Source organism: Sinohyriopsis cumingii, unplaced genomic scaffold (assembly GCF_028554795.1).
Source record: "Sinohyriopsis cumingii isolate HCF-2022 unplaced genomic scaffold, ASM2855479v2 utg003091l, whole genome shotgun sequence".
NCBI lineage: Eukaryota > Metazoa > Mollusca > Bivalvia > Unionida > Unionidae > Sinohyriopsis > Sinohyriopsis cumingii.
The window spans coordinates 71,731-97,410 of NW_028316394.1; the positions used below are offsets into that span (position 1 = coordinate 71,731).

The 25,680-nt window shown below is 33.1% G+C and overlaps 1 protein-coding gene across 3 annotated transcripts in view; it reads right to left on the reverse strand.

Annotated features, from left to right (window-relative positions):
* Nucleotides 1-25,680, reverse strand: part of LOC149769880 (serine/threonine kinase-like domain-containing protein STKLD1) — an 81,053-nt gene that overhangs the window by 10,808 nt on the left and 44,565 nt on the right. The window contains exons 14-19 of one of the 3 annotated variants that reach the window (XR_016419030.1): nucleotides 24,526-24,654; nucleotides 21,985-22,113; nucleotides 15,643-15,774; nucleotides 13,487-13,639; nucleotides 11,029-11,108; nucleotides 9,316-9,398 (exon numbers count right to left, since the gene is read on the reverse strand). Coding sequence is in view for 2 of the 3 variants with exons in the window: in XM_089949697.1 (XP_089805823.1) it covers nucleotides 9,316-9,398; nucleotides 13,487-13,639; nucleotides 15,643-15,774; nucleotides 21,985-22,113; nucleotides 24,526-24,654 (626 nt within the window). In the remaining variant the exon portion in view is untranslated. The remainder of the gene's footprint in view (nucleotides 1-9,315; nucleotides 9,399-11,028; nucleotides 11,109-13,486; nucleotides 13,640-15,642; nucleotides 15,775-21,984; nucleotides 22,114-24,525; nucleotides 24,655-25,680) is intronic. The other 2 variants (XM_089949697.1, XM_089949698.1) reach the window with 2 other exon arrangements.

Consider the following 25,680-nt stretch of genomic DNA (forward strand, 5'->3'; position numbering starts at 1 on the left):
AAATCATGACAGATCCAAAATATTTAAACTTTTTACCAACTGCTACTGAAGAAATTCACCTTTTAGTATGAAGTTTATCAAATATCCTTGTAGCCCGCTAGAATTTTTCATTAAGGAAGAAAATTCTCTACAGTTACAAATTTTACTTACCGCTTGTAGGTAATAATTTCTTCATCTAAAAGTAGTTGTAACCAAACAATAATTTGTCACATATAATAAAAGTAATGATGGATATATTGTGCAATATCAAGGTTACTGTAGCTCAGTGCTAACTAAAGACATATCATATAACTGTTGCTTTACATGCTGATCATTTTTAACATTACTTTTTGTCAAATGTTCTGTGAAAAATAATTTAAAAACATAACTACTTTCCGTAACTAGTATCTTTAAAAGTGATCAATTAACTATCGAAAATAGGTCACTATGCCCTTTAATGTATGACATAGCCCAACCCAAAGCTGCACTTACAATGCATGTTTAATGGCAATAGGTTAAAAGATATTAAAGTTTGACATTGTCTTTTTTCAGTAATGGTCAAAATTATGTGCAAGATATAACAGTGATTCAGTTCTGAGTATGAAATATTTTCATTTTCATAATGGAAATTTGCTAACAATAGGGAAAAGTTGCTGGATATAGTGATAAATACAATTTTTAAAATCCTGAATGTCACAGTAACTTAGATTTCAATCATGACATTTACCTCCCAAACATTGCAAGCTTGATGTCAACTAGTGCAGTAGTATTGGAGATACAACATGGACAAAAATAATTGCTAGGAAAGTTGGGAACACTCCAGTTTTGGCATCAAACTCATGTTCATTCTAAGATGTACCTTCAGTGGAATTATGGTGCCATATTGATATGTTAAAAGCTTAGATATACTTTCTACCAACTTTTAAACATTATAGAAAATAGAGAACAGCAATCCAGTTTTGGTGCATTACATAAGTTCAACTAAAGATGACATAAAGAGTTTTATATCACTTTGATACAGCTTGGTCTGTAAGGATGGACACAACTTTAAGAAATTTAATAAATACTGGAAGGTAGGTAACATGAGCCTAGTTTGGGTGCTTAACATATGACAATTCTAAGATGCACATATGGTGTAAATTTGGTAACAAAAGAAATCTATTGAAATCACAGCCTAGAAACGATTTTCAATAAGTTTCTAATTAATCCTGAAAGCAGGTCTCAGTGACCCATTTATGGTGTTCAATACATGTGTATCCCAAGATGTACCAACATTGTAAGTTTTATGACAATAGTTATAATATTATAGGAATCACAGACCTGAGAGAAAGGATGGACACAATCTTGTGAAATTTTGAATAAATCCTGGATAGAAGATAACACTTTTTAAGTGTTTTAACATGTTACCTGCTGATCCTACGAAGCAACTTCATGTAAATGGGGTGGCAATAATGTAAAAACATATCAGAACTAAGGACTGGACAAAATAGTTACCATATTTTAAATAATTCAAAGAAAGTAGATCACAGTAATCCATTTTGGTGCATGACACTTACTCATCTGAAGATCCACTCACAGTGAAAGTTAGATATCAATAGTTAGGAAATATAAATAATATAGTCTGGACAAGGAAGATGGATGGTTGTACACACAATGATGCACAAAGTGAATCTTGTACATTGCCTGCTTCTTGAAGCAGGACAATAAATAACAAAATAAACATGCAAAATATCAAATTAAATGTTTTGATTCTGATTCAGTAATATAAGTTATCATAAATCACCACTTTTAAATTTGAAGAATTTACTGGAAGAATCAGAAACACAGTCAAAGATTATGTTTTCATTTTGACCAGATCATGGTATGTCTCAAGTGTGTTAAGTGTTGAAGAAAGATCCTCAAGCAATATGATCCAAAAATTTTATAGCAGAAATAAATTTATGAAAACTTTATAGCAGAAATAAAATTTATGAAAACTTTATAGCAGAAATAAATTTATGAAAACTTTATAGCAGAAATAAAATTTATGAAAATATAAGGATTGACGCTTTCATTCTGTATATCATTATTCATGGCTGAAATTAAATTTGCAGAATGCAACCATTTAACAAACCTTGTTCTAAAAATTGGTAACATATAAAACATAAAGTAAAACAAAATGCCTCTTACAGTATATTGTTTTACATTCTCAAATTATAAAAAGAGTGTAATTCTGATAGGAAATAAGGAAATATTACTGGAAGAATCAGAAACATAGTCAAAGATTATGTTTATGAGAAGAGTTTAAAAGAAATTGGATGAACTGAGTCAAGTAAATTTAATAAATATTCCATGAACATAATCAGATTATTAACTTAAGTCATTTACACCACTGAAGGACATATCAGGGGTTCATACACAATGTATAATGATGGAGATAATGGTCTAACAAATTAAGTAGTGATTAAGGAAAGCTTTCCTTTCAATTGCAAGCAATGGGCTAACTTTTCTCATTTTTGTCAATTTGTCTACATTATCTAGCCAGAATTAGGATCCTATTGCCACATCAATGGTTACTGACCTTTGTTGACACAAGAAGGGAAAATCCTAACTTACTTCTATTTACTAATTTGTAGAAAAATTAAAGTTCAAAAACAAATATTTCCAAGTTATGAGATATCGTTTTAAGAAAGCACTAAAATATTGACATGTTTAAATTTTGAACCTATTAAAATCTGAATGCATACATTATGACCAGCTTGTTCTGTAGACAGTAGAAGTCTTCTTGTCCATATTCTTTTTACATGTTTCTTTTTGTGATGGACAACTTTTTTGGTGGTGGACAACTTTTTAGCAATTTTGTTGCCTCAGAGTGAGATAGAAAAAATAAAATGCAATAAAAATGTATGACCTTACATAATTATAACTTATCCAGACTTAAGTAACCAGATTTAAAATCCAGTACTGCAAAACAAAATTGCCAAATGTTATATCTGAGGAAAAAAATACCATTTTAAAAGGCATTGGTCATCAGCACTGTACTGCTGGATTAACTACTGGAAGAACATAGCTTACCTCATTTCTTCAAGTCCCTAGCTATACTGATGGTGAGGACTTCAAAGTCAATGTAAAATAATACAATGTCAGACATTTTCATGAATTGCTCAATCTCCATGGTATAGCATTGGGGCTAGTTCTATGAGATAAAGCATTGGGGCTAGTTCTGTGGGATATAGCACTGGGGCTAGTTCTATGGGATATTGCATTGGGGCTAGTTCTATGAGATATAGCATTGGGGCTAGTTCTATGAGATATAGCATTGGGGCTAGTTCTGTGAGATATAGCACTGGGGCTAGTTCTGTGAGATATAGCATTGGGGCTAGTTCTATGGGATATAGCATTGAAGCTAGTTCAATGGCAGCTCTTCATCAGTATGAACTAACTAAATAAATAATACTTTATTCTACAACCAAGTTTCTACTCGATTCAAGCATTTTCAGATGTAACAGAGCTAGGAACCAAACATCCTAATGCTTTTTAAAAAATTACCATGCATTGTACATTAAGATGATATTATTCGAAAATTGGGACTTAACTATTGCACAATAAAGTGTGTACCTGGGTAAAGTTTCATCAACATATTTTAAAAAGTGACAGCCTAGATAAGGAATCAAGCAAACAATTTACACTATCCACTGGGTGACCTTCACCTTGAGCCTGGGTGACAGTGTGACTAAATATACAAATGCAGTTAAGATAAACAAATATCTAAAGTTTCATTAGAATATCTCCAATGGTTTAAAGTTATACTTGTATCAATTATGAACAGAATTCATAGGTTTATATTTTCCCTTTCTATGACCTTGATCTTCAGATAGGGCATTGCTACATGGTGGCGCTCTACAGTTTCGTATTTTGCATAGGGTTAGGGTTTTAAAGAAAAAGAATTTCCCCGGCTTTCCTCACTGGTTATACTGGCTATTTAAAAAAGACCTTGTATATCTTAGGTATAATTCAAAGAACCTTTAATTCCCTTTATTTTGGTATATGATTGATGAGTGTAATATGGGTTATAGAGTATACAGCTTGGCCTTACTCCAGATGTGCACCTTTCAAAAAAGTGCTAGCTCCACTTGGTCATTTTCACTTTCTGAACTTCAGAGGTAAATTGTACAAAAAAAGATCTGATAACTTTTTTTACATTTTATATATTTGGTAATTCATTCATTGCACTTTCAGAAGCTGGTATTGTCTAGTCTGGCAAAATTCATTTTCCCTATTTTAATAGCTGCTATGGATAGTGTATTTTAGACTAATTCAGGCTGATTTTTTTTAGCACAAGGGAGCATTCATTTTAGTTAGCAGTGTGTATAAATCATGTACAATTTCCAAAACTACAATATCTAAAGAAATATCAACCACATTTCATTAATGTAGCATAGAGGTATGCCACCATTCTCTCCATTGTGCATGTTTTAAATGCAAACAACTTCACCTTACATACGTCACTCTCTCAAAAGTACATAATAACTGGTGAGTGCCCCCTATGTGACATGCTGTCTAGTTATGACATAACTAAAGGTATTAAAACCTAGTCCCCACCATCAGTACAGCTAGGAACTTTTAGAAATAGGAACTTGTATAGCTAGGGACTTGAAGAGCTGAGGAAACCTCAGCTACTACTGAAATTAAAAAAAAACATACAAATTTAAAAACTGAAGTTTACAAGTAATATATTTTCCAGAATTTCTCAAAACAGTGTCAGGTTTTATTGAAGTCTGTTAGAATGTCAGAAGTGGGAACTCAGTTAGGACCAAGTATGGTATAAGTCTAAACAGAAATTTTTTCCATAGATTACATAATGTGAATTCATGTACCTATTTTCATTGGAATCAGCTTTTGCAGTTTTATGAAAGTGACTTTATGGAGAAGGATCAGTACTTTATCTTTAAATTCAGTGAATGCAGAAACCCCAAGATCCACAAAATGGTCTCCATAAATATGTGGATTCCATGCAAATTTGTGAATTCACAGTAATGATTACATTTCTTTTCATTGCTCCCTTATGCCATATGAAGTCACTTATATGTTAAGTTCAAATGCAAACTACACAGATCCAGATCTGCTGATGCTTAACGTACCTGCAGATCTTGATGTACACAGTTTGTTAGGAGTAACCAGTAGAACAAACAATACCGACCCTAATCTACTGGTGCATTATGGAATTGCATATAGGGTTCATGTTGTTTACAGTTGGATATAACTTAGAATTGAGTAAATACAGTGTATGTCAGTAGCTTTTATAATAATGGCTGATTTTCTTCTTTATATTTCTGACTTTAATTAATAAAGCTTGCAGCAATAAATATCTGAATGGTGCTATCAGTTTCAAATAAGGTCAACCAAAATTCATGAAAGCAGATTTCACTCAAAAACAAGCTGATTTTTGTAAACTGGTTGCACCAATGTGACCATAATAGTTAACTCAAGATTCAATACAACAATTATGATATGCATTCAATTTGTTTGGGAAATATGGTGCACTAATTGCATAAATATGCACTATAATGTGTGAATATTATACACATTGATAATTTATATAGACAGTAAAGTTAGGAAATGATTAATTAACATATTTAATAAATATGCAAATGCTCATTATCTGCTGCTAGGACTACATCTATATTTGGAGGGAAAGATTAAAGTCTGATGGAAGTAAAATGGAAAGAAGAATGACATCAATATATGCAACATGTATAGCATAAGCGCATATAACAAATGTAAATATATATATCAGAGAAGAAAAAAGTAATGGAATAAATCAATCCAGTAGATTTTTTTCTAAGGAGTTTAAACTATGTAGCCAGTACAATATGTTGGAAATAAAAGAAAGAAATTGACTGGTCAAGTTTTATTGCAATACTTGATAATACAGTATTATTAAAATAACTCTAATGACTTAGCGGCCTGTTTTTTGGCAATTAAGGCAATTACAGTGTTTGTTAGTCTATTTTCTATATCTTTGATTGGCTATAGTTTAAAAGTTAACTAAGTTATGGTCAAACATATTTTAGTATAATTAGTTTGGCATGTAGAATTAGCATGTTTATAATATAATATTAATAGAAATTCTAATTTCTAATGCATACATTAAAAGCATCCAAAATTGGTTTAAATACCTTCAGTGGCTCTGACTAACATTTTTGCATACTATTTTCCTTTTTAAACTTATACAAAATGTATGCTTACAACTAAATTTGTCCTTGTTAAAATGAATGCCTCTATTGTCCAAGGCAGCCCATGAAATAAAAGAATTCACTTAACAATTTGCTTTACCCAAGTCAAAAATGTTCCAGAATCAAAATTAAAAAACAGTGGCATAAGAAACACTAATCATGTCATTGACTTTATTCATACAAATATTTCCACCAAATTTACTTTCTCAATGTTAGCTGTTTAGTGCTTTCTGCACAAAAATTGTGCTATGTGGATCTTAACCACAATGTTTTTCAGTAAAAAACTTTTTAATACTTTTATTTAAAAAATCAATGGAAAAGCTGTTTAAGTAGCATGGAAATCTATCCAGGTTGTCAATTTCATGTGTCTGTCAAGTGCTTCTAAGCAATCATACCAATTAGGTTTTCACAAAAATTGTAAAAACAGCAAATTTAAAACTGTATATTAACAAGTTCAAGAAATTGATGCAATTTCATCAAATCAAATCATGTTTTTTCCATAACAACAAAACCTACCACACTAAATTTGTCTATCTTATTAAGAAGCTTACCAAGCAAGGCAGACAGGATCAACTCAAAATGACGTCACAGCAAGGACATGGGTGGGGGCTGAGGTCATGGTATTGACAAAAAGACCCAAATGTGACTGACAGTGTATTTAACTATTTTGTGAATCAACTTGGTTGTATTGTTCAATATTCCTTCATTACTATTTCATAAATCATAATGCTTAAACTTACACGGCTTGGAAACTTTAAACAGTTTCTGTTGAGATTATACAGATTTTACCTGTTTCTTTTTTGGCAAATGCATGCAAGTTTATTTTATTCAAATATCAAGTTGCCACATTGTCCAAGAAAATTCTGGCAACTATTTTGAGCCATTAAATGATGCTGGATGCAAATCTGTCACAAATTTTCTTTCATTATCCCTAAGGATTGAAATGTTCCTTGACCACATACATGACTTCCAAAGGCAATATATCCAGTAACTTGTTATAATATTAAACAGCAAGGAAATAAATGTAGAAAATGGTAAATAAAGTTATATAATTTAATAAGTAATGACAACAGTTCAATATTATAGCAAAATATCCCTGTATGTGTGAAAAAAAACTCAAAATATTAATTTATTAACTTCCCCCAAGTAAAAAATATGTCAGGTCTTTCACAACAATGTAAATAATGACACTTCAAAAACAATACTACTCTTAAATTCAAACTGAATGTGGTTTTGTTTAAATTTATTTTCTGGATAATTTATATAAATTGTATTGTCTAAGAGTAATAAAAACAGATTGCTGAAGATGAAAATTAATGCAAATATTTTAAACCAAAACAAAATGTGAATAATTCTTCTTGTTATACTTTATGATTAAATTTTTGACATGGATATCCAACAGCAGTATATCAGTAACATGGATACAGAATAAACTTGCCTATGGGACTGATCCAGTGCAACCCCGCTATAACGCGATCTGCTATAACGCAAATTCGGATATAACACGGTCTTGGCATGGCTCCCAAAATTTCGTATATTCATTCACACATGAAAAAATATTTTTGGTTCAAAGTACATGAAATAGTGTATATAAAATTTATTATCATTATGGGGAGGAGAACACATATGAATTCCAATTTAATTTTATGATCGTGGCATGGTTCCTGAAATTTGAAATACATTTATGTGTATTTTTCTTGTACTGGGAAAGATTTTTTTTGTAAGTACAAGAAATAGTGTGTAAAACATTTATCATTTTGGGGAAGAGTTCGCATATGAATTTTAATATAATATGATCGTGGCATAGCTTCTGAAATTTAACAATATCAGCAGGTTCTTGAAGTGTTTTGCCAAGATAAACATTATCGGAAATGTTACTTATTACTGGTCCATGAGTAAAGTCAGTAAGTCATCTTTGTGATTGTCGTGAATTAATTCTGTATACAATCATTGCTCAAACAATAGCCAACATGTGTTTCTTCTTTAACTGCGTACACAACCAAGCAGCAGACAATGCGGTGGTTGATAAAAGATTCTCACAATTTAATAAACATAAAAAAATGGAGCCTCCAACATCTTTGCTGGGCTTGGTGGTGTTATTAGACGCAATCAGTTGACCAGTAAATAATGTCCACTTTATTAGCTGGAAATTGAAAGGGTATGAAATTGACCATTGCAGGCCTACTTTACTCAGTTCTTGGGTTTTACATGGATATGGTGTTTGTTTATGAACTCGTCATTAATTTCCTATTTTTTATTCTAAAAAAACTACTGTTATGGAAAAGCAAGTTCACAAATGCAAGTAGCCCTCTGCACTTCATGCAATGATTAGTATAGTAGTTTTCACACGTTTCTTTTGATATTCACAAAATCTGAAGTAAAAGTTATATGCAAGTTGAAAGCATGTATTGACTGTTAATTATTCTTGATGTAGTCGTTCAAACGAATAGGCATACAAGCGTTAATTATTTGAAATTTGTAATAAATGTACACGGAAATGCATATGAGAAATTTTAGCAGTATGAAATTTGTACAGACACCATTCATAGACCTAGGAACGTGATGGACCATACACATGCTTCGTCTTTCTTAACCTAATTTTGCTGTTAATTTTTCCCATTGAATTCAGACACATAATGATGTGTGACAAAATTATTGAATACTTTAAATATGTAGGCAATTTTGGCAATGGAATTACATATATTATTGATTAATTGCAAGCCCAGATGGTACAATATCAGACGCCAAGTAAATGGTGTTGATACTCTGTTCAAGCTGTATATATTAGATGCTGAATTCAGACAAAATGATCTGGGAAAAAATTATTGAATATTGTAAATCTGTGTGCAATTTTTCAGTGGAATTACATGCATTATAGACGAACTGCATGCCACGACAGCACAATAGTAAACGGTGTTGATACCCTATTCATCATGCACAGCAGACATGAATACACGTATATGTGCCAATGAGTTGTTCTCTGAAAAAAGTAAAATACTGTAAAACCCTGCATTAATTTTTTTTACTCCAATTATCATGTTATAGCGGGTTTCCACTGTATAATATCCTGAATATAGTAGAGATATGAGAGTAAAGGTGGGGTGTGAATCAGACATCTTACCAAATTATCTCTGAAGAGTTTGAATATTTCAGAAAGTAGCTCTGGTCCAATGTTTAGATGAATCATTTCTGCTCGTGCATCATCTGTATATAATTTACATAGAATTTATTTTTGATCAATATTACGTTAGAAGAAAGTAAGTTTCTTGTTGATGAGTGTAAATGAGAAAGTTACCTGAAGCTGTAATTTTTTCTGTTGACTACATGTTATTCTTCATCTCTGTTATGCAACTACACCTTAACCTGTTTACACACAAGCAATGACAAAATGTTTACTATTTACAGCCGGGTTTAATTTATATAAAACATTAAATATAAAACATTGGTTCCTTTATATAAAGGCAGTGTTGCATCCTGTGTTTTGTAAAAGATGAGAGCATCCTTCCTTCTCCATTTCCAAAAATAATGATGTTGTAAGCTTTTAGAGTTAATCAGAAATCCTTTTCTCTGCTTGTGTTTAAATTATTGCTGCACTCTCTGGTTTTGGAAAAAGAGTTCCATAATTCACCTCATGTCTAGTCATAAATACACATTGATCTGAAGTGGATAATAACTTCTTAATTAACTATGCCAATACTGAATTGTAGAACCCTTCTAGGCAAAAGCTACAGCCTGTATGTACAAAACTTCTATGGTATTACATTTACTTTTCACAGAATAATAATTATTATCACTAAATTTGGCTTTGATTTAACATTAATTTGTTTAAAGGATTTGCAAATACATAATAAAATGAGCTAGTTTTGTGCAATCATGTGCACTAGATGCTGGATGCAACAATACAGAAGTTGAATACAAATTTAAAGTGAAATTTAGAATTAGGATTAATAAATTATCTATTATCAGCAGGTGTCCTTTATATGGAGGCATTTGCTTTGACAGGTCTCACTGTAGTTGCATATTCTCTCAAGTACTTGACTAAGAAAGCCTCGTTAATTAAATGATATGACAATATTTGACCAAAATATTGTCAAACATTATCATAGGGCTGCAAATAAAATTGAACAGCAAAATCTATGATCACTGAAAAACAAAAAGGCAAAACTAGTATCTCATTAACACAACAATAAAACAAATGCAATACAGTAAGCATTAAATTCAATGACTGCAATGCAATTACCATAGTATCTCATGAACTTGAACATGAAAGCCTAAAATACCCAGCATTCCAAAAACATATTTTAAACCAATAAAATTATAATTCTGTTAAACATTTCTCACTTGAAATACAGATCTTTCACGCCATTTTGGCAAGTCTGTTAGTGTTCAAGCTATCAAGATTCTACTGTAGTTGCAAAAATCAAAAACAGCATAATAAAAAAAATACTATACACTGGGTCAATTTCAACACACAAAAAATGCAAATAGGCATATGTACTGCTTCCAAAAGACAGTTCTAGATTTACATATTTAATAAGGAACCAAATTCAACTAAACAAAGTAATCTTCATTTTATATAAATATGAAAAATACAAAAGACAAAATTGAATGAAGAGAATCAAAAGTTTCTGAAAGAGATAACAAGAATTCTAAGTTATAAATATAGTTATGTTAATTTAATGAGTTTCTCGCTAATTTGTATAAATTTAAATTTATAAAGTTTTCTGTCTGCTGATGCTTCCTGGAGGGAAAGCAGTACACATGCTAATTATGCAAGTGAGACTTTGTTTATTTCACTGTTCAACAGAGTACCCGCTGTCACTCCTAAGCTCACCTTGTTCATATTGAATTTCCTTATGATCTCATTCAAATGCATCTCAACATGATAATAGGACAGATCCTGAATTAAATCATCTAGAAAAAAGAGGAGAGAATGAAAGAAACAGAAGCAAGAGGAAGAGAAAGAACAGCACAAATTTTATGCTTTCCACCCCTATTTTTAAAAAAATGTCCTATTTTAAAAAAAATGTATCCATAAAAGAATCAACCAATTTCATTCATAAATTTATAGTGGTATTAAAGGTTTATATATTTGATTTTTACAGGTAAAATCTTTGACACTTTCATTTGGAAGTTTCTTTTCTAGAAATAATGGACTACTAGATTTGAAATACACACCTACTGATAGGGTACACCATGTATATATATGGGAAAATTTCTACAGCAAAATTATTTAAATTTGTAATTTTAAAACAAACAAGATGGTTAATTTTTGCAACTGTCGATTTTCAGGTACATTAATGTATTCCACTGCAGCTCTTTCATAACAATAATATTTATAACCTAGTTTCAAATGTTGAAAAATTACACCATGTCATAGAATGATACAATATCTAAATCAGTAAAGATCAATTGTTGCATGTTTTAGCTAAAATCCATCTCATTTATAAGACAATTAATACTCGTAGTTCTGTTACTTGTTGTTTGGAGATGGGATCAGGTACATGTATATATTTGGAACTCCTGGTCAATACTCTGAAAATTCGTTAATACCTTTTTAATTATTCTTTTAACTACTCTTTGACAATTGGTTGATACACTCTTAACTACTGGATCATAATGTGTGAACTAATGGCTGATACCATTCGGCAATTAGTACATAGTACAGTCAATTTTTTCATGACAGCAAATAAGTCCACTTCCAGCCATTTTTATGTTGTAATGAATCTATTGCTATAAATCTAATGCCTCCCATTTAGAAGAGTTGCCTTGTGGTCGATTTTATCCATGTACATGAGAAGAATCAGAAATCAGAAGGAAAAAAAACAACTGATGCTTTGTGTTTACCTGATTTATAGTCCTCGAGCATATCTAGTACAGATGATTATCTGAGCTATAACGCAACTGTCAGTAAGTTCAAACATATATAAAGACAGTAATGTTTAATACAGGGAAATTGCTGAATATTTTGTTCTTAAGGTCTAATTTCATCTTGCCAGTGCAGTGGGATATGAAAATAGCATTTTTCCCATTTGTTCATGTGCCTGTGTGATCATTTGTTAATTAATTTTTTTATCCATTTCCTTTATCACATGCATAATATCTTTCAGTGTTTCATCTACTATCATATAAATTGGTATGTGGATGCATCTAAAAAGGCATAGCATGTCCATATCAGAGACAGGTCAAGGTAATCTAATTTTTATCACTTTGTGACTCCTGTTTTTTAAGGTATCTGTTCACTACATGCTGTATATTTTGGACTCTTTCTCACTTCTTTAATGAGCTTGTGATAAGAAGGATGTTGGTTTGATTCCTGCCATCTTATCAGGCAGGATTGACTATGGTGGTGTAAACCTGTAAACTACATTTCCAGCCCAGTTAACACTTGTAAAAATTAGCATGTATATGCATCTCAAGGTGATTAACATAAAGCCAGGTCACTGTATTTTCTTTGTTAATTTTCAGCTATTTGTACATTAAATTTGATAATTGTGACCACATTTTACTTACACTTGAGTTGTAATTCTAGCACTTATGTGACTTTGGTATGTTCAGCTGTTCTTTTTAACACCTTTAATATTTTGGACCCTATCTCACCCTACATGAAAACTAGTTATCTTAATAAATGGATGCATCTCCAGACCTGCCAACCCTAACATTACCTATTCAGTACAATATTAACAATAACAGTAACTATTCAGTAAAGCAATCAACACTCAGAAAAGATGCATTTATTAAATTCTGAAGTGGGATCTGATACTGATGCAGTGAAGTCAAACACAATGTTCAACTATAAGATTTGTAAAGTATGCTAACACCTTAATTACAGTTTCAGAAATAGTAGCTCACACAAAAACCTCACTCACCATGATGGTCAAATTAATACCTACAAATCACCACAGCAAATTCGCAGACAATTGCCAATGGTTCCTTTAGTGTGGAAGGGCTTATCATCATTACTGATTGACATCTGAACAGCCAATAATGAAAGCCACCCATGGAAAGACTTGAGACATCAAGAGTAATTTACAACCAGATACCATTTTGAAGAATCAGTCATCTTTATTACGATTATTTATTTGGATAATAAAAAATTATTTAAATTTTTTTTATATTCAGTACATGTTATATTTAGACAAGGTTGATTGACTTATTTTGCAGTAATTTTATATTTGCTTTAAAACATGAAACTACTCACTGACCGTAATGGAACTAAAATTCTCAAGTGTGATGTGGAGTAAAACTTTAAGAAATAATAAAAAGAATTATCACAATACTGCATACTGTACCATAATTTGCTAGCTCCATGAAGAGGGTGACAATGCTTTCTACTACTTCCACATTGTCCCTGTGCAGCTCATAGGTTTTCTTGATGACTGGTATACCTGGTATGTGGGTTCCTTTTGGTCCTTCATTTGTCAAAACACGATAGGCACTCTCCTCTAAAACAGATTTATTATATGCCTTGTACTTTTTAACTATCTTAAAAGTATGCTCTTTATCAAAATCAATTAAAAGAAAATTAAATTTATTTTTAATTGCATGAAGGTGAACGAATCCAAATTGAGCCTAATGATGATGCATGATGCATATCAAGACTTCTGACAAGATCAACCAATCAAATGCAAGATTACTTCATTATTTCATATGGCTCTTGCTCAGTCACAATCATTTAAGATTTTACCAAGTTTTATCAAATCCATTAAAACATACAGTCTCTAGTGTGATACATGTAAGAAATTCAACCAAACAGATGCATGACAACCTCATTTGCATGCATTGGTCTCACTAATAATAAAACCTATTAAATACCTTGATGGCATTTACTTTGAAATCATCATCAGCTAAATTAAATAAGCCAGGTGATTTCAAAGAACAGGCTTATGTAATATGGTATGATCACAACCTATGCAAACTATTTGCAAACCATTAAATCATGTTTAGGGCTGTTCCAATAAAATATACATCAAACCTAGGGAAGGCACTATTAGTGTGAAATAGTCACCCATATATTCAATTTAGAATTTTGTATTGTTTTCATATGAACACTCTGGGTAATCTGAGAACACTGGCATATATTTTTTTTAAAGTACCTTCCCTGGGTACCATGTATGTTTACATGGAATAGCTCTTATCTACTTTGTATTATAATAAAAATAAAACTAATTTCAACAGACACAGGCATAACTGAAATGCAGTCTTTTGCTCATAATCAGGTGCATCCATCATCTTGATGATATAAACCCATTTACCCATTCTGGTAGAAATTGGATGAGAAATATAGTATCAAGATCTATCAAGATATCAGTTAAACAGGTGCAAGGTATCTCATGAATATGCACAGATCACACTAATTATAGAACCTGTTTACAACAATGATAATATATATATATATATATATATATATATATATATATATATATATATATATATATATATATATATATATAAGAATAGTTTCTAATTTTGACTAAAAATGGATCAGAAATTTGTCCTCCAGAGTGGTGAAAATGTCAGCCTATTAGATGCAAGATTACTAATTAATATTTGTGTGTCACCATTATCATTGTGTCCAAGATTGTGATAATATAAGCATATGTTCCAAGTTTTATCATATTCAGAAGGGTAGCAAGGTCAGTCAATCACCTTTATGTAATCAATATACTTGTATCTCACTCATTATAGAACTATTCCAATATTTTTTATGATATAGGCCTATATTTCAGAGATAATCAAAACTGGACCAGAAATATGCCTTTCAGAGTGGTAACAGCTCAGTTGTTCAGATGCAAAATCATATTATTAATATGTGTGTATCTCACTCTTTTTCTTGACCCTATCCAAGATCTTGATGATATAAACATATAGTTCAAGCTTGATTAAAACTAGACCAGAAATATGGCCTGTACAGTGGTAACAAATTCAGCCAATCAAACAAAAGATCACTTTCATTTCTGTATGCATCTATCAGAAATACAGAACTATGGCCTTCTGAATAGTGCTATGGAGAGCCAATCAGATGCAAGCTCACATAATCAATATGCAAGGATCTCACTTATTACTGAATTCATCAGAGCTTTGATAATTTAAGCCCAATTCAGATACATAGACTCCAGAGTGATCAACAGTTGAAGGACAGAAGATGGATGCAGAGTCACATCCTAAATTTGCTTGACCTCATGGCCTTTTGAGTTGAAAACTGAAAACATCTTTAGATTGCATGCACAAAATCTTGGCATCAATAAAATGATTTACCAGTATTGTAAAATATCACAAAATAAATTTCCTTCTCAGAATATATCTTCACTGGAAATTTATATTAGGTATTTAAATTTACACTGGTACATGTAAGCAAATTTAGAACCTATAACATCTGCAGGAAATAAAGCTGAACCTTGTCAACAAACATTAAGGGTACAATGTATTTTGTCTCTAAAGATCCTACCATCAGCATCTACCAGGCTGGCAAGGGCTAAGCAAGAATTCTTCACTACTTTAGCATTCTTGGAATGGTTCTTTACAGCTTCTATCAAAAGACCAACACAGTCAAGATCACCTATTACTTGCAGGTTCTCATCTGAAAAAGACAAAAGTATCTACTTGTATCTAAAGCATACTCCATTCAATAAATGGAAAAAGATCAGGCATGGAGATCATAATCACAAAACTTTTCAGACTAAATTTGAGCTTTAGAATTTCTGTTAACCAATCACAAAAGACATTACATTTAAAACATCCTTTTTGACTTGCTGTTGCTGCAAACTCCTGTTCAAGAGTTCTGTGAACTTCAGACATGATCTAGGTCTATACTGATCACTTAAAATTAGAAAAATGTTGGACAAAATTTATAGACCCTGGTCTACCATAGTCATCACATTCTGCATACGGTGGCAGCATTTCAAGGGTATATGCTGCTGAGTTGCTGTTACCTTATGTGCTAATACACATGTAAATATCAAAGCTATACAATAATCCATCACTATAATACTGTTCAAGGAAGACATACAAGATGATGCTTTATACTGGGTTACACTTTGACATTGGACTTGAAGGATTTTACAAATGTTTGCTGTTTGCTTTGTTTTGTGAGCCTTTTATGAGAGCTGGTCCACCTGTACTGCACAGACCCAAATCTGCTATTGCATAATGCACTTTTGCAGATCCGGGCTTTAGCATGTGCTAGAAGTAGTCAGTAAAACAAACAGCATACACCCTGATCTGCTGACACATGTGATAAACTATTAAGGTCTATTGTGGTTGCAGTTGGACCCTCATTTATCAATGACTATACTAGGTGATATACATTACTTACAACACCTATGTGGATTACAGTATAACAGACAATGTAATGTACAATCATTGCTTAAATTGCATATGTGTTCAGAAACATTATGTATTTATGTCAAAATTCATTGAACTTATTTAATTTATATTAACAATATCATTACATCAAACTTGCAATCAATCATCATTTCGTATGATGATAGATTAATTATGACAATATCTGGAAAAGGGGGGAGGGGCAAAAACATAGTGAAAAATAGGGCTAATACTTTTAATTATCAATAATGCTGTTGAAAAATTTCCAATAATTAATTTCACTCATGTCTTGGCTTTTGAGAACACCATTGTAAAGATTCATGTGTGTATGTGCATATGCAATGCATTACGCTACATATTTGGCTCACATGTGTGCATATCTGGGTCAAACTTGGGTACATTTGGGCAGTATTGGGGAATAATTGGCTGTAATTAAATACATTTGAGCATATTTGGGTAAATTGTCCACTCCATCTTTCCTAAGTATTCTACATCCTGCTATCATAAACTGACAAATAGAAGACAGCATATCCATGCTTATACTAACACATTTACAACTCTAAATCTTTTACTTACAGACTTTGACATACAATGAGGCAAATTTTGAAATAGCTCCCCATTAATTTAAAATTTTTTGGCAAAAGTTGCCAGATATTAAATGAAAATGCTAACCTTCCTATTATTTTCCAACAAATTACTGATTATCCTGCTTCATCTGAGAGACTATAAGAACTTCCTTGCTGTGCTGGATTTCAATTGGGTCACTAGTAAGTGGGTGATCTAAGGCACACACCTTTGCAGATTACTCACACATCTCACCTCTGTCTGCATGAGTTTGAGTTTAAACTCACCTCTGTCTGCATGAGTTTGAATCTAAGCTCACCTCTCTCTGCATGTGTTTGAGTCTAAGCTCACCTCTGTCTGCAAGAGTTTGAATCTAAGCTCACCTCTGTCTATATGAGTTTTAATCTAAGCCCACCTCTCTTAGTATGAGTTTCAGTCTAAGCTCACCTCTGGCTGCATGAGTTCAGTCTAAGCTCGACCAACAAGCATATGTCAGAAAGCTTGGCAATAGCTTCCCATTGGTCAGTGTTTTCTACTTGGGGATTTTCTGGGTTCTTTCTTGACCCAATATGCTGCTATGTAGAGCCTATCATGTGCTGAAAAACATTGTTTAACGACACAAAACACAAAATTTAATATGTGCATATAGTTCAGTAAAAAGTAATACAGCTGCAGTTCTCTTCTTTTCAGACACCACCTTTTCAATGAAAAGATGACCTTATAAAAGGATGGCATCTCATAAAGGGACAAAATGGTAAAATATTTACTACTCTTTCTTTTGGGGGTGGAGGCATGTTATAGCACATCAATAATTTCTAGGTGATATCATGCCAAATCAAGTAAAGTGTCTCATTAAAGGACCCATGATGGCAGCCAGTCAAAGCTGATCCAATGGTGGGAATCAAACCTCCATCTTTCTGAACAAAAGTTCAATGCCTTATTCATTGAGCCAACATGGCTCCATATCAGAAGCTGATAATCTGCTTGTGTTGCAGTGTCATGAAGTACCAAACCAAACTTCTGTGAAATTAATAATTTTTATATGCAATAATATTCAAAAAGTAACATATTCATCCACTTTTTTCTCTGACCGTTCTGATAGCCTACAGGTTAAAGCATCCACCTCAGATGTAAGAATGTTGTGGGTTTGAACCTGGCTGAGTCATAACAAGGACTAATAAATATGTTACTAGCTGCTGCCTTGCTAGGTGCACTGCATTAAGAAGTTAGTGTTAGGACTGGTCAGCCTGGTGTCAGGATAATGTGACTGGGTGGGACATGATGCTACATGTCTGCAGACATGATACTCCAGTCCAACACATCACTATAAAACTGTCACACTGCAGACATTGTAGCGATATGACTGAAAAATTGTTAAAGCTAATTTTAAAACATCCAACATGCATGCATGCAAGCACACACACATACACACACACTTCTACTGCAGTGTCACGAAACACCAAACCAGACTAACGTGAAATAAATAATTTTATATGCAATAATTTTTGTAGTCTTGTGAAAAGTCACACATTCATCCACTCTTATCTTTGCAAAAAGAACTCTGGTTTGTAAGACTCTTCATAGATGGTTTATGGTTCTTGTGATGTGAAATTTGTGATCTATTAAAATTAGTATTCCACGAATAAAAGTGAATTATCTGTACCATATCAACTCATTTATTAGAAAGATCCAACACCAAAATGTATAGACCCAGATTTCCTATAATGGGCCAGCAGATCTGGGTCTATGCAGTGTGTTAGGAGTAATCAGTAGAACAAACAAAAAGATCCTGATCTACTGGCACATTATGCAATGGCAGATCAAGGTCTATGTTGTTTACACTTGGTCTTGATTTATAACAATAACAATAATAATAATAATATTATTAATGAGGACTTTGTATAGCGCCTAATCTTTAGAAGCTCTAAGAGCTTTACACCATTAGACAACACCTATAAAATAAAAAACATATATAATGATATGATTACAAAAACAAACACCCTGAAATTAGAAAACATAAAAAACATGCTGAAAATATTTAAGGTAGGAAACATTATTAGGTCTTTAAATTATAAGAGAGTATATATACTGTGTGACCCAGCTATAGCATGCTCTGTTATAACATGAATTCGGATATAACATGGTTGTGGTGTGGCTCCTGAAATTTCATATACATGTATTTTTCTTGTACATGAAAAAATCTTTCTTAAAAGTATGAAAAAATTGTAAAAAGTTTATTATCATTTTGGGGTAGAGATCGCATATGAATAATACAAGACAATTGTTGTGGGGTTCCTGAAATTTTATATGCATTTTCTCATACATGAAAAGTTGTTTCTTCTTCTTAAAAGTACAAAAAATAACACAAAAAATTTATTCTGGGATCGCGTATGTCTTCGCCAATGTCGCAAACTTGGATTTTTTTCCTTATTGGCAGAAAAATATACTATCTGGCGATTTTTTAAAATTGCCGATATTGTTGGCTCTTTGAACTTGTATATACAACCATTAGTTTGGAGTGGAGAAATTCAGAGGCCCCATGAAAGGAAGCCTCAAACTGGATATAAAATGCACTGAAATTTATCTATTATTACATAAACAAACTTTTTGTCCATGTTGACAAACCATCTAAACAATGCATTGTTATATCATAATCTGCTTAACTTGACATCTAGCATGAGTACTGTATGTTGTGAGATATCCGTTTTTTTGTCGCTGTCATTTCTGGCAATGGAGATCAACCGGATGAAGCATTCTCTCGTAATCTATTTTTTGTCGGATTTTTGGTCACTCACTAGTAATAAATATATTTACAAAGACTGACATTTGTATGTGGATGGTAAGTAAAATTCCTCTTCGTTTCACTCAGAATTAAAATCTATCAGAACACTCACATTTCTGTAATAATCCCTGTCATCAGACCAGAACACCTGCGAATATCATCCGTTGACCCTTTGTTAAATTTCTGATGCATGCATGGAAGGCAGCATCATGCTGCTACCATAAATCTATAAAAATAATAATAAAAAAAACCCCCAAAACACACATCTTACTTATTGGTTTATTCAATACGCAGGGAGGAACAGTAACTAGAATAGTCCAAACAATGGCCAATTCCTTTTTAAAAATGTACCCAGATAAAATAATTGGCTGAAATTTCAAAGGAAACAGATTACCTTTGAAGCACCGATTGTTATGACAATGTACTCAGCAAATGGAAAGAAAACAGTCTCAATCATGCATTACAATTATTTAATGTTGCTGCCACAATAAGAAATGAGCATTTGTTTGGTTCTCTAAAGCTGTCCTTTAATGATGACTTCAAAAATGCAAGCACCCTTCATCAAAGAAAGTCAACTAGTCTTCAATAAAAACATAGAACTTTTCTTCAAAGGAAGTCAGTACCAAGCTTAAATAAAAGTAATGGAATCTGATTGATTTTTGCATTTTCCAACATGACTGGAACATGTTAACTGTGCCGTGAAAGTTTCCTTTTTGCAGGGAAAAAGTTTATGCTTATGAACACTACAAATGGTGGCTTAAAATGCAAACTAACTTTTACCGACTTGGGACGTTACTGAAAAGTAAATGTGCTTCATCATTCATTATATGATTGTGCTATGTTTTTCCACTGACTTCAGACCAATATGACCTGTGACAAAATTATTGAATATTTTAAATCTGTGTGTGCATATTTTCGATGGAATCACTTGTATTGTGGATTCAATGTATTTGATGAGATTTGCGGGTAAGTACACCGTGCTGATACTCTATTCATGCTATACATTAGACATGTATATATAAACAGTATTCACATATATGTACCAATTCTTGATTCTCTAAATAAAGTAAACTATTACATAACTATGCCTTCTCTGTTTTCACTACGTGTGAATTTCTCACTTAATATGTATCGATTCAAGATGGTAAATGTGCTGATGAAGCACGTATTTTACTGCCCACATTTATTACCTAACACCCCCTGCAATTTTTTGTGGGTACATGCATCATTTTCTTCAGCTGGCTGACCTGGTTGCTTATAAAATAGTTCAGTCTATAACATGGTGGGGGTTCTATGGCTCCCAACTACTGTGTTACAGCGGGGTCACACTGTACAGTCTTTTATTGTTGGGCAAGGTGGTCTCTGATCAAAGGAATGGCCTTGGGCTGTCTTGCTAAAGCTAGATTATATTTTTATTATATATCCACATGATCGTAAGATGCGATGTATATTAATGCTTAACTATGCTGGTACATTCGGCTGCTAACATCAGCTTAGGAGATCAAAATTCTTGAATTGTGATTCATTTTCATAAAGCAATATTAATTGGCTATATAAAAGTTTGGGGCTTGTGTTGTTGTGTAAAGATATTTATCCTGAAGTTGCTGACATCCACTATTATAACATACTTTTCATGATGTAGAAATGATGTAAGGGAGTAACATTTCTCAACAAAGAATATTTCAGCAACAAGTCAAATTTTTACAAGGGCTGTTTGAGTACAACTTACCTGGGACCTGAAGAAGGCACTTTCAATGTGGATTAGTCACCAATAGATGGAATTTAATATTTAAAAAAATTTCATATGAAGTCTTTGAGTAATCAGAGTATCCTGATATATTTAAAGGAAAGAAGACTATAACAAAAAATTTGGGTACCATGTATGTTTAAATGGAACAGCCCTTAAGATAAAGATAAAATTCAGGCAAAGAGGAGAAGTATGAAAGACTATTCTAGTTAAAAACATTGGTAATGTCTACACCTGAATGCAAGTCATATCTGGAAGGGAAAATTTAATAGTGCTGTCCATTTATGGTATACTAGATAATTCAATATGTTCTCAAGGCAAGATCTGGCAAATGCTTCTAATTCTTGAACCAAAATAGCCATGAAGATCCTTACCATACAGTGAGAGTGCAAGCAGTGCTGCACAAGCTGCCTCCACAACCTCAGGAGACTGCATGTGGACTTTTAGTACTGTACATACATCTATCACCCCCTTCTCCACGGTCGCAATCCTTGCATTATTTTCTGAAGAAAAAAAACACATTACTTCCAGCATGGATAATGCCAATCAAAAATGAAAATTCAGATTATTTATTTATAGTCTTGCTTGTAACACATAGGTGAGTAGATTCTTACATGTGAATCATCGCAAGTACAAACTCAACTGTGAAGCAAAAGTAAGTACAGTCTTGTCTGTGAAGCAAAGGTGAGTACAGTCTCATATGAGTACATTCTTACCTGTGAATCATCAGCAAGTACAAACTCAACTATGAGGCAAAAGTAAGTACAGCCTTGTCTGTGAAGCATAGGTGAGTACAGTCTCACCTGTGAAGTACAGTCTCTCTTGATAAGCACAGGCAAATACAGTTACGCCTATAAAGCACAAGCAAGTACTCATTTGCATGTGAAGCACTGTTGAATACAGTCTTGCTTGTGAAGTATACGTGAGTACAGTCTTACATGTGATGCATAAACAAGTAGAGTCTAAACTGTGAAGCATAGGCAAGTTGAGTGTTGACTGTGAAGCACAAATTAGTACAATCTTGATTGTGAAGCACAAGCAAGTACAGTTTTGATTGTGAAGCATAGGTGAGACACAAGTACCACTTTTCTGATGGCATTGTCATTAATTGATGTTGGAATATATATCAGTATTAAGAATTTGCATTAAGCTCAGTTACTATGACACTGTCACATACAAATTAATGAAACTTGATGGATGTATTCTTTGTGGAGAGTAGTGCTCATCACACTCGAGGTAAGTTCAAATTGAGCTCCTTTTCATGCTCCAGTGAATTTGCTAGGTATCAGGAATACGCAAAAGGGCATAAAATGGGTATCTGGAATGTGCCTTGGTGGAGCTGGTGAAACAGGGCATAAAGGGGGTATCTGGAATGTGCTTTGGTGGAGCTGGTGAGACAGGGCATAGAGGTCACATGAACATATTACACATGAACCATTATATATTTACAGCATTTAATGTTAGCTGAAAGTCCTGGTGCTTCAAAATTCAAACTTTTATGAAAAATATGTTTCCAATAACAATTGCATTATGCCTCCTACCAAAAAATGAAACAATAAAAAGGAGCCATCCAAAACACTTCACTGACTGTTAGTCTCCACAGAGCATGCTGACATGTGCATCCAAAACATACCATTGACTGTGAGTCTCCACAGAGCATTCAGACATGTGCATCCAAAACATACCATTGACTGTGAGTCCCCACAGAGCATTCAGACATGTGCATCCAAAACATACCATTGACTGTGAGTCCCCACAGAGCATTCAGACATATGTATCCAAAACATACCATTCACTAACTGTGAGTCCCCACTGAGCATTCAGACATGTGTATCCAAAACATACTGTTACAAATTTTACATGAATACAAATATACTAGTTTCATGTCCAGATGGGTAGTTTGAGACTATGTCAAGTATGATGTTTTGCCAAAGAATATTTTGTATCTTTTTATTGTAAAAGAAATGGTCACCCATTTGGCCTGTTAATTCTATTTATTTGAATCGGTTTGTATTGGGATATTAATGTTACCCCTATGAATATTTTAAAATTATTATAGTAAGTTCAATTTGATCAATATTATTATTTAATACAAATTGTTGAGACTGTTGGTTATAATTATATGTACATTCTGTTATATTAATTTATTTATTGACAAGGAAGAGAATATGTGAAGTCTATTATATTGATTTGTTTATTGACATGTTAAGACTAAAATAAATCCTCTACTTTTCTCATTCAGATTTTATGTTGTTTATATACTTAGATAAATAATTTCCTCACATATAGGGGCCCCGAGTGGCCGAGTGGTCTAAAGCGCTCACCATTCCAGATCACTGCCATCTCACCTCTGTCTGCGTGGGTTCGAGTCCAAGGCTCGGCTAGCGCGGGTACGTGGGAAAGCTGCCAGTAGCTTCTCGTGGATCGGTGGTTCTTCCCTGGGTTTTCCAGGGCTCTTCCTCCACTATTAATACTGGCCGCCATGTATAGCCTATCTTGTGCTGAAAAATGGCGTTAAACCCTAGAACAACAAAAAAAAAATCCTCACATATAAGTAGCTAGTATAAGAAGCCATTATTTCTACAGGGATTTCGTCTGTTATCAGATGACTTTCTTTGTACTACCAGCACATTATACTATTGCAACCAAATCAAGGTCTCAGTTTAAGGATTGCCGAAGTTTCAAAACAGGAAGAAATTCTCTAACTATAAGTGAGCTTGCACTGGGAAATTAAACCGGGGGTAAGCACGTTACAATACCATTGACTGTGAGTCCCCACAGAACATTCAGATATATGCATCCAAAATATACCATTGACTATGAGTCCCCACAGAACATGCAGACTTGTGCATCCAAAACATACCATTGACTGTGAGTCCCCATAAAATATGCAGACATGTGCATCCAAAACATACCATTGACTGTGAGTCCCCACAGAGCATGCAGACATGTGCAACAGAGTTGTGCATTGTTCTGATGTGTCCTTATTGCTGCCAGTAAATCTTGTACACCTTTCATCACACCTATGATAGCTGCTGCTGAACCTGAAATTTGAAAGTGAAAATACAGTGTGACCCCACTATAGCACACTCCATTATAACGCAAATTCGGATATAACGTGGTCGTGGCATGGCTCCCAAAATTTCATATACATGTATTTTCTTGTGCACAAAAAATTCTTAAAAAGTACGAGAAACATAAGAAGTTGCTTATCATTTTGGGGAAGAGATCGCGTATGAATAATACAAGACGATCGTGCCTTGGCTCCTGAAATTTTGTATGTATTTTTCTCGTACACGAAAAAGAATTTTTCTTATACACAAAAAAGTATTTTTTATTCTTCTTAAAAGTAAGAAGAAGAAAAAATGCATAAAACGTTTATTCTGGGATTGCGTAGGTCTTCGCCAATGTCGCAGACTTGGATTGTTTTTTCTTATTGGCTGCAAAACATACCATGTGGTGTTTTTTATTTGCTGGCGACATTGTTGGCTGTTTAAACTTTTATATACAACCATTGGTTTGGAATGCAGAAATTCAGATGCCCCATGAAAGGAAGCTGCAAACTGGATATAAAATGCACTGAAATTTATCTATTGTTACATAAACAAATTCTTTGTCCATACTGACAAACCATCTAAACAGTGCATTGTTATATCATAATCTTGCATGAGTTCTGTATGTTGTGAAATATCCACTTTTTTGTTGTTGATATTTCTGGTAATGGAGATCAACCAGACGAGGCATTTTCTATATCTATCTTTCATCGGAAATTCAGCCACTGGCTAGTAATTAATATATTTACAAAGATTGACATTTGTATGTGGATGGTAATTAAAATTCCTCTTTGTTTCACTCTGAATTAAATCCTTCAGAATGCTCACGTTTTCTGTAATAATCCCTGTCATCAGAACACCTGCATCTCTATCGTCTGTTGACCCTTTGTTAATTTTCAGATGCATGCGTGGAAGGCATCACGCTGCTACCACAAATGTAAAAAAAAAAAAAGTACATCTTACTTATTGGTTTATTCAGTAGGCATGGAGGGACAGTAACTAGAAAAGTCTAAATGA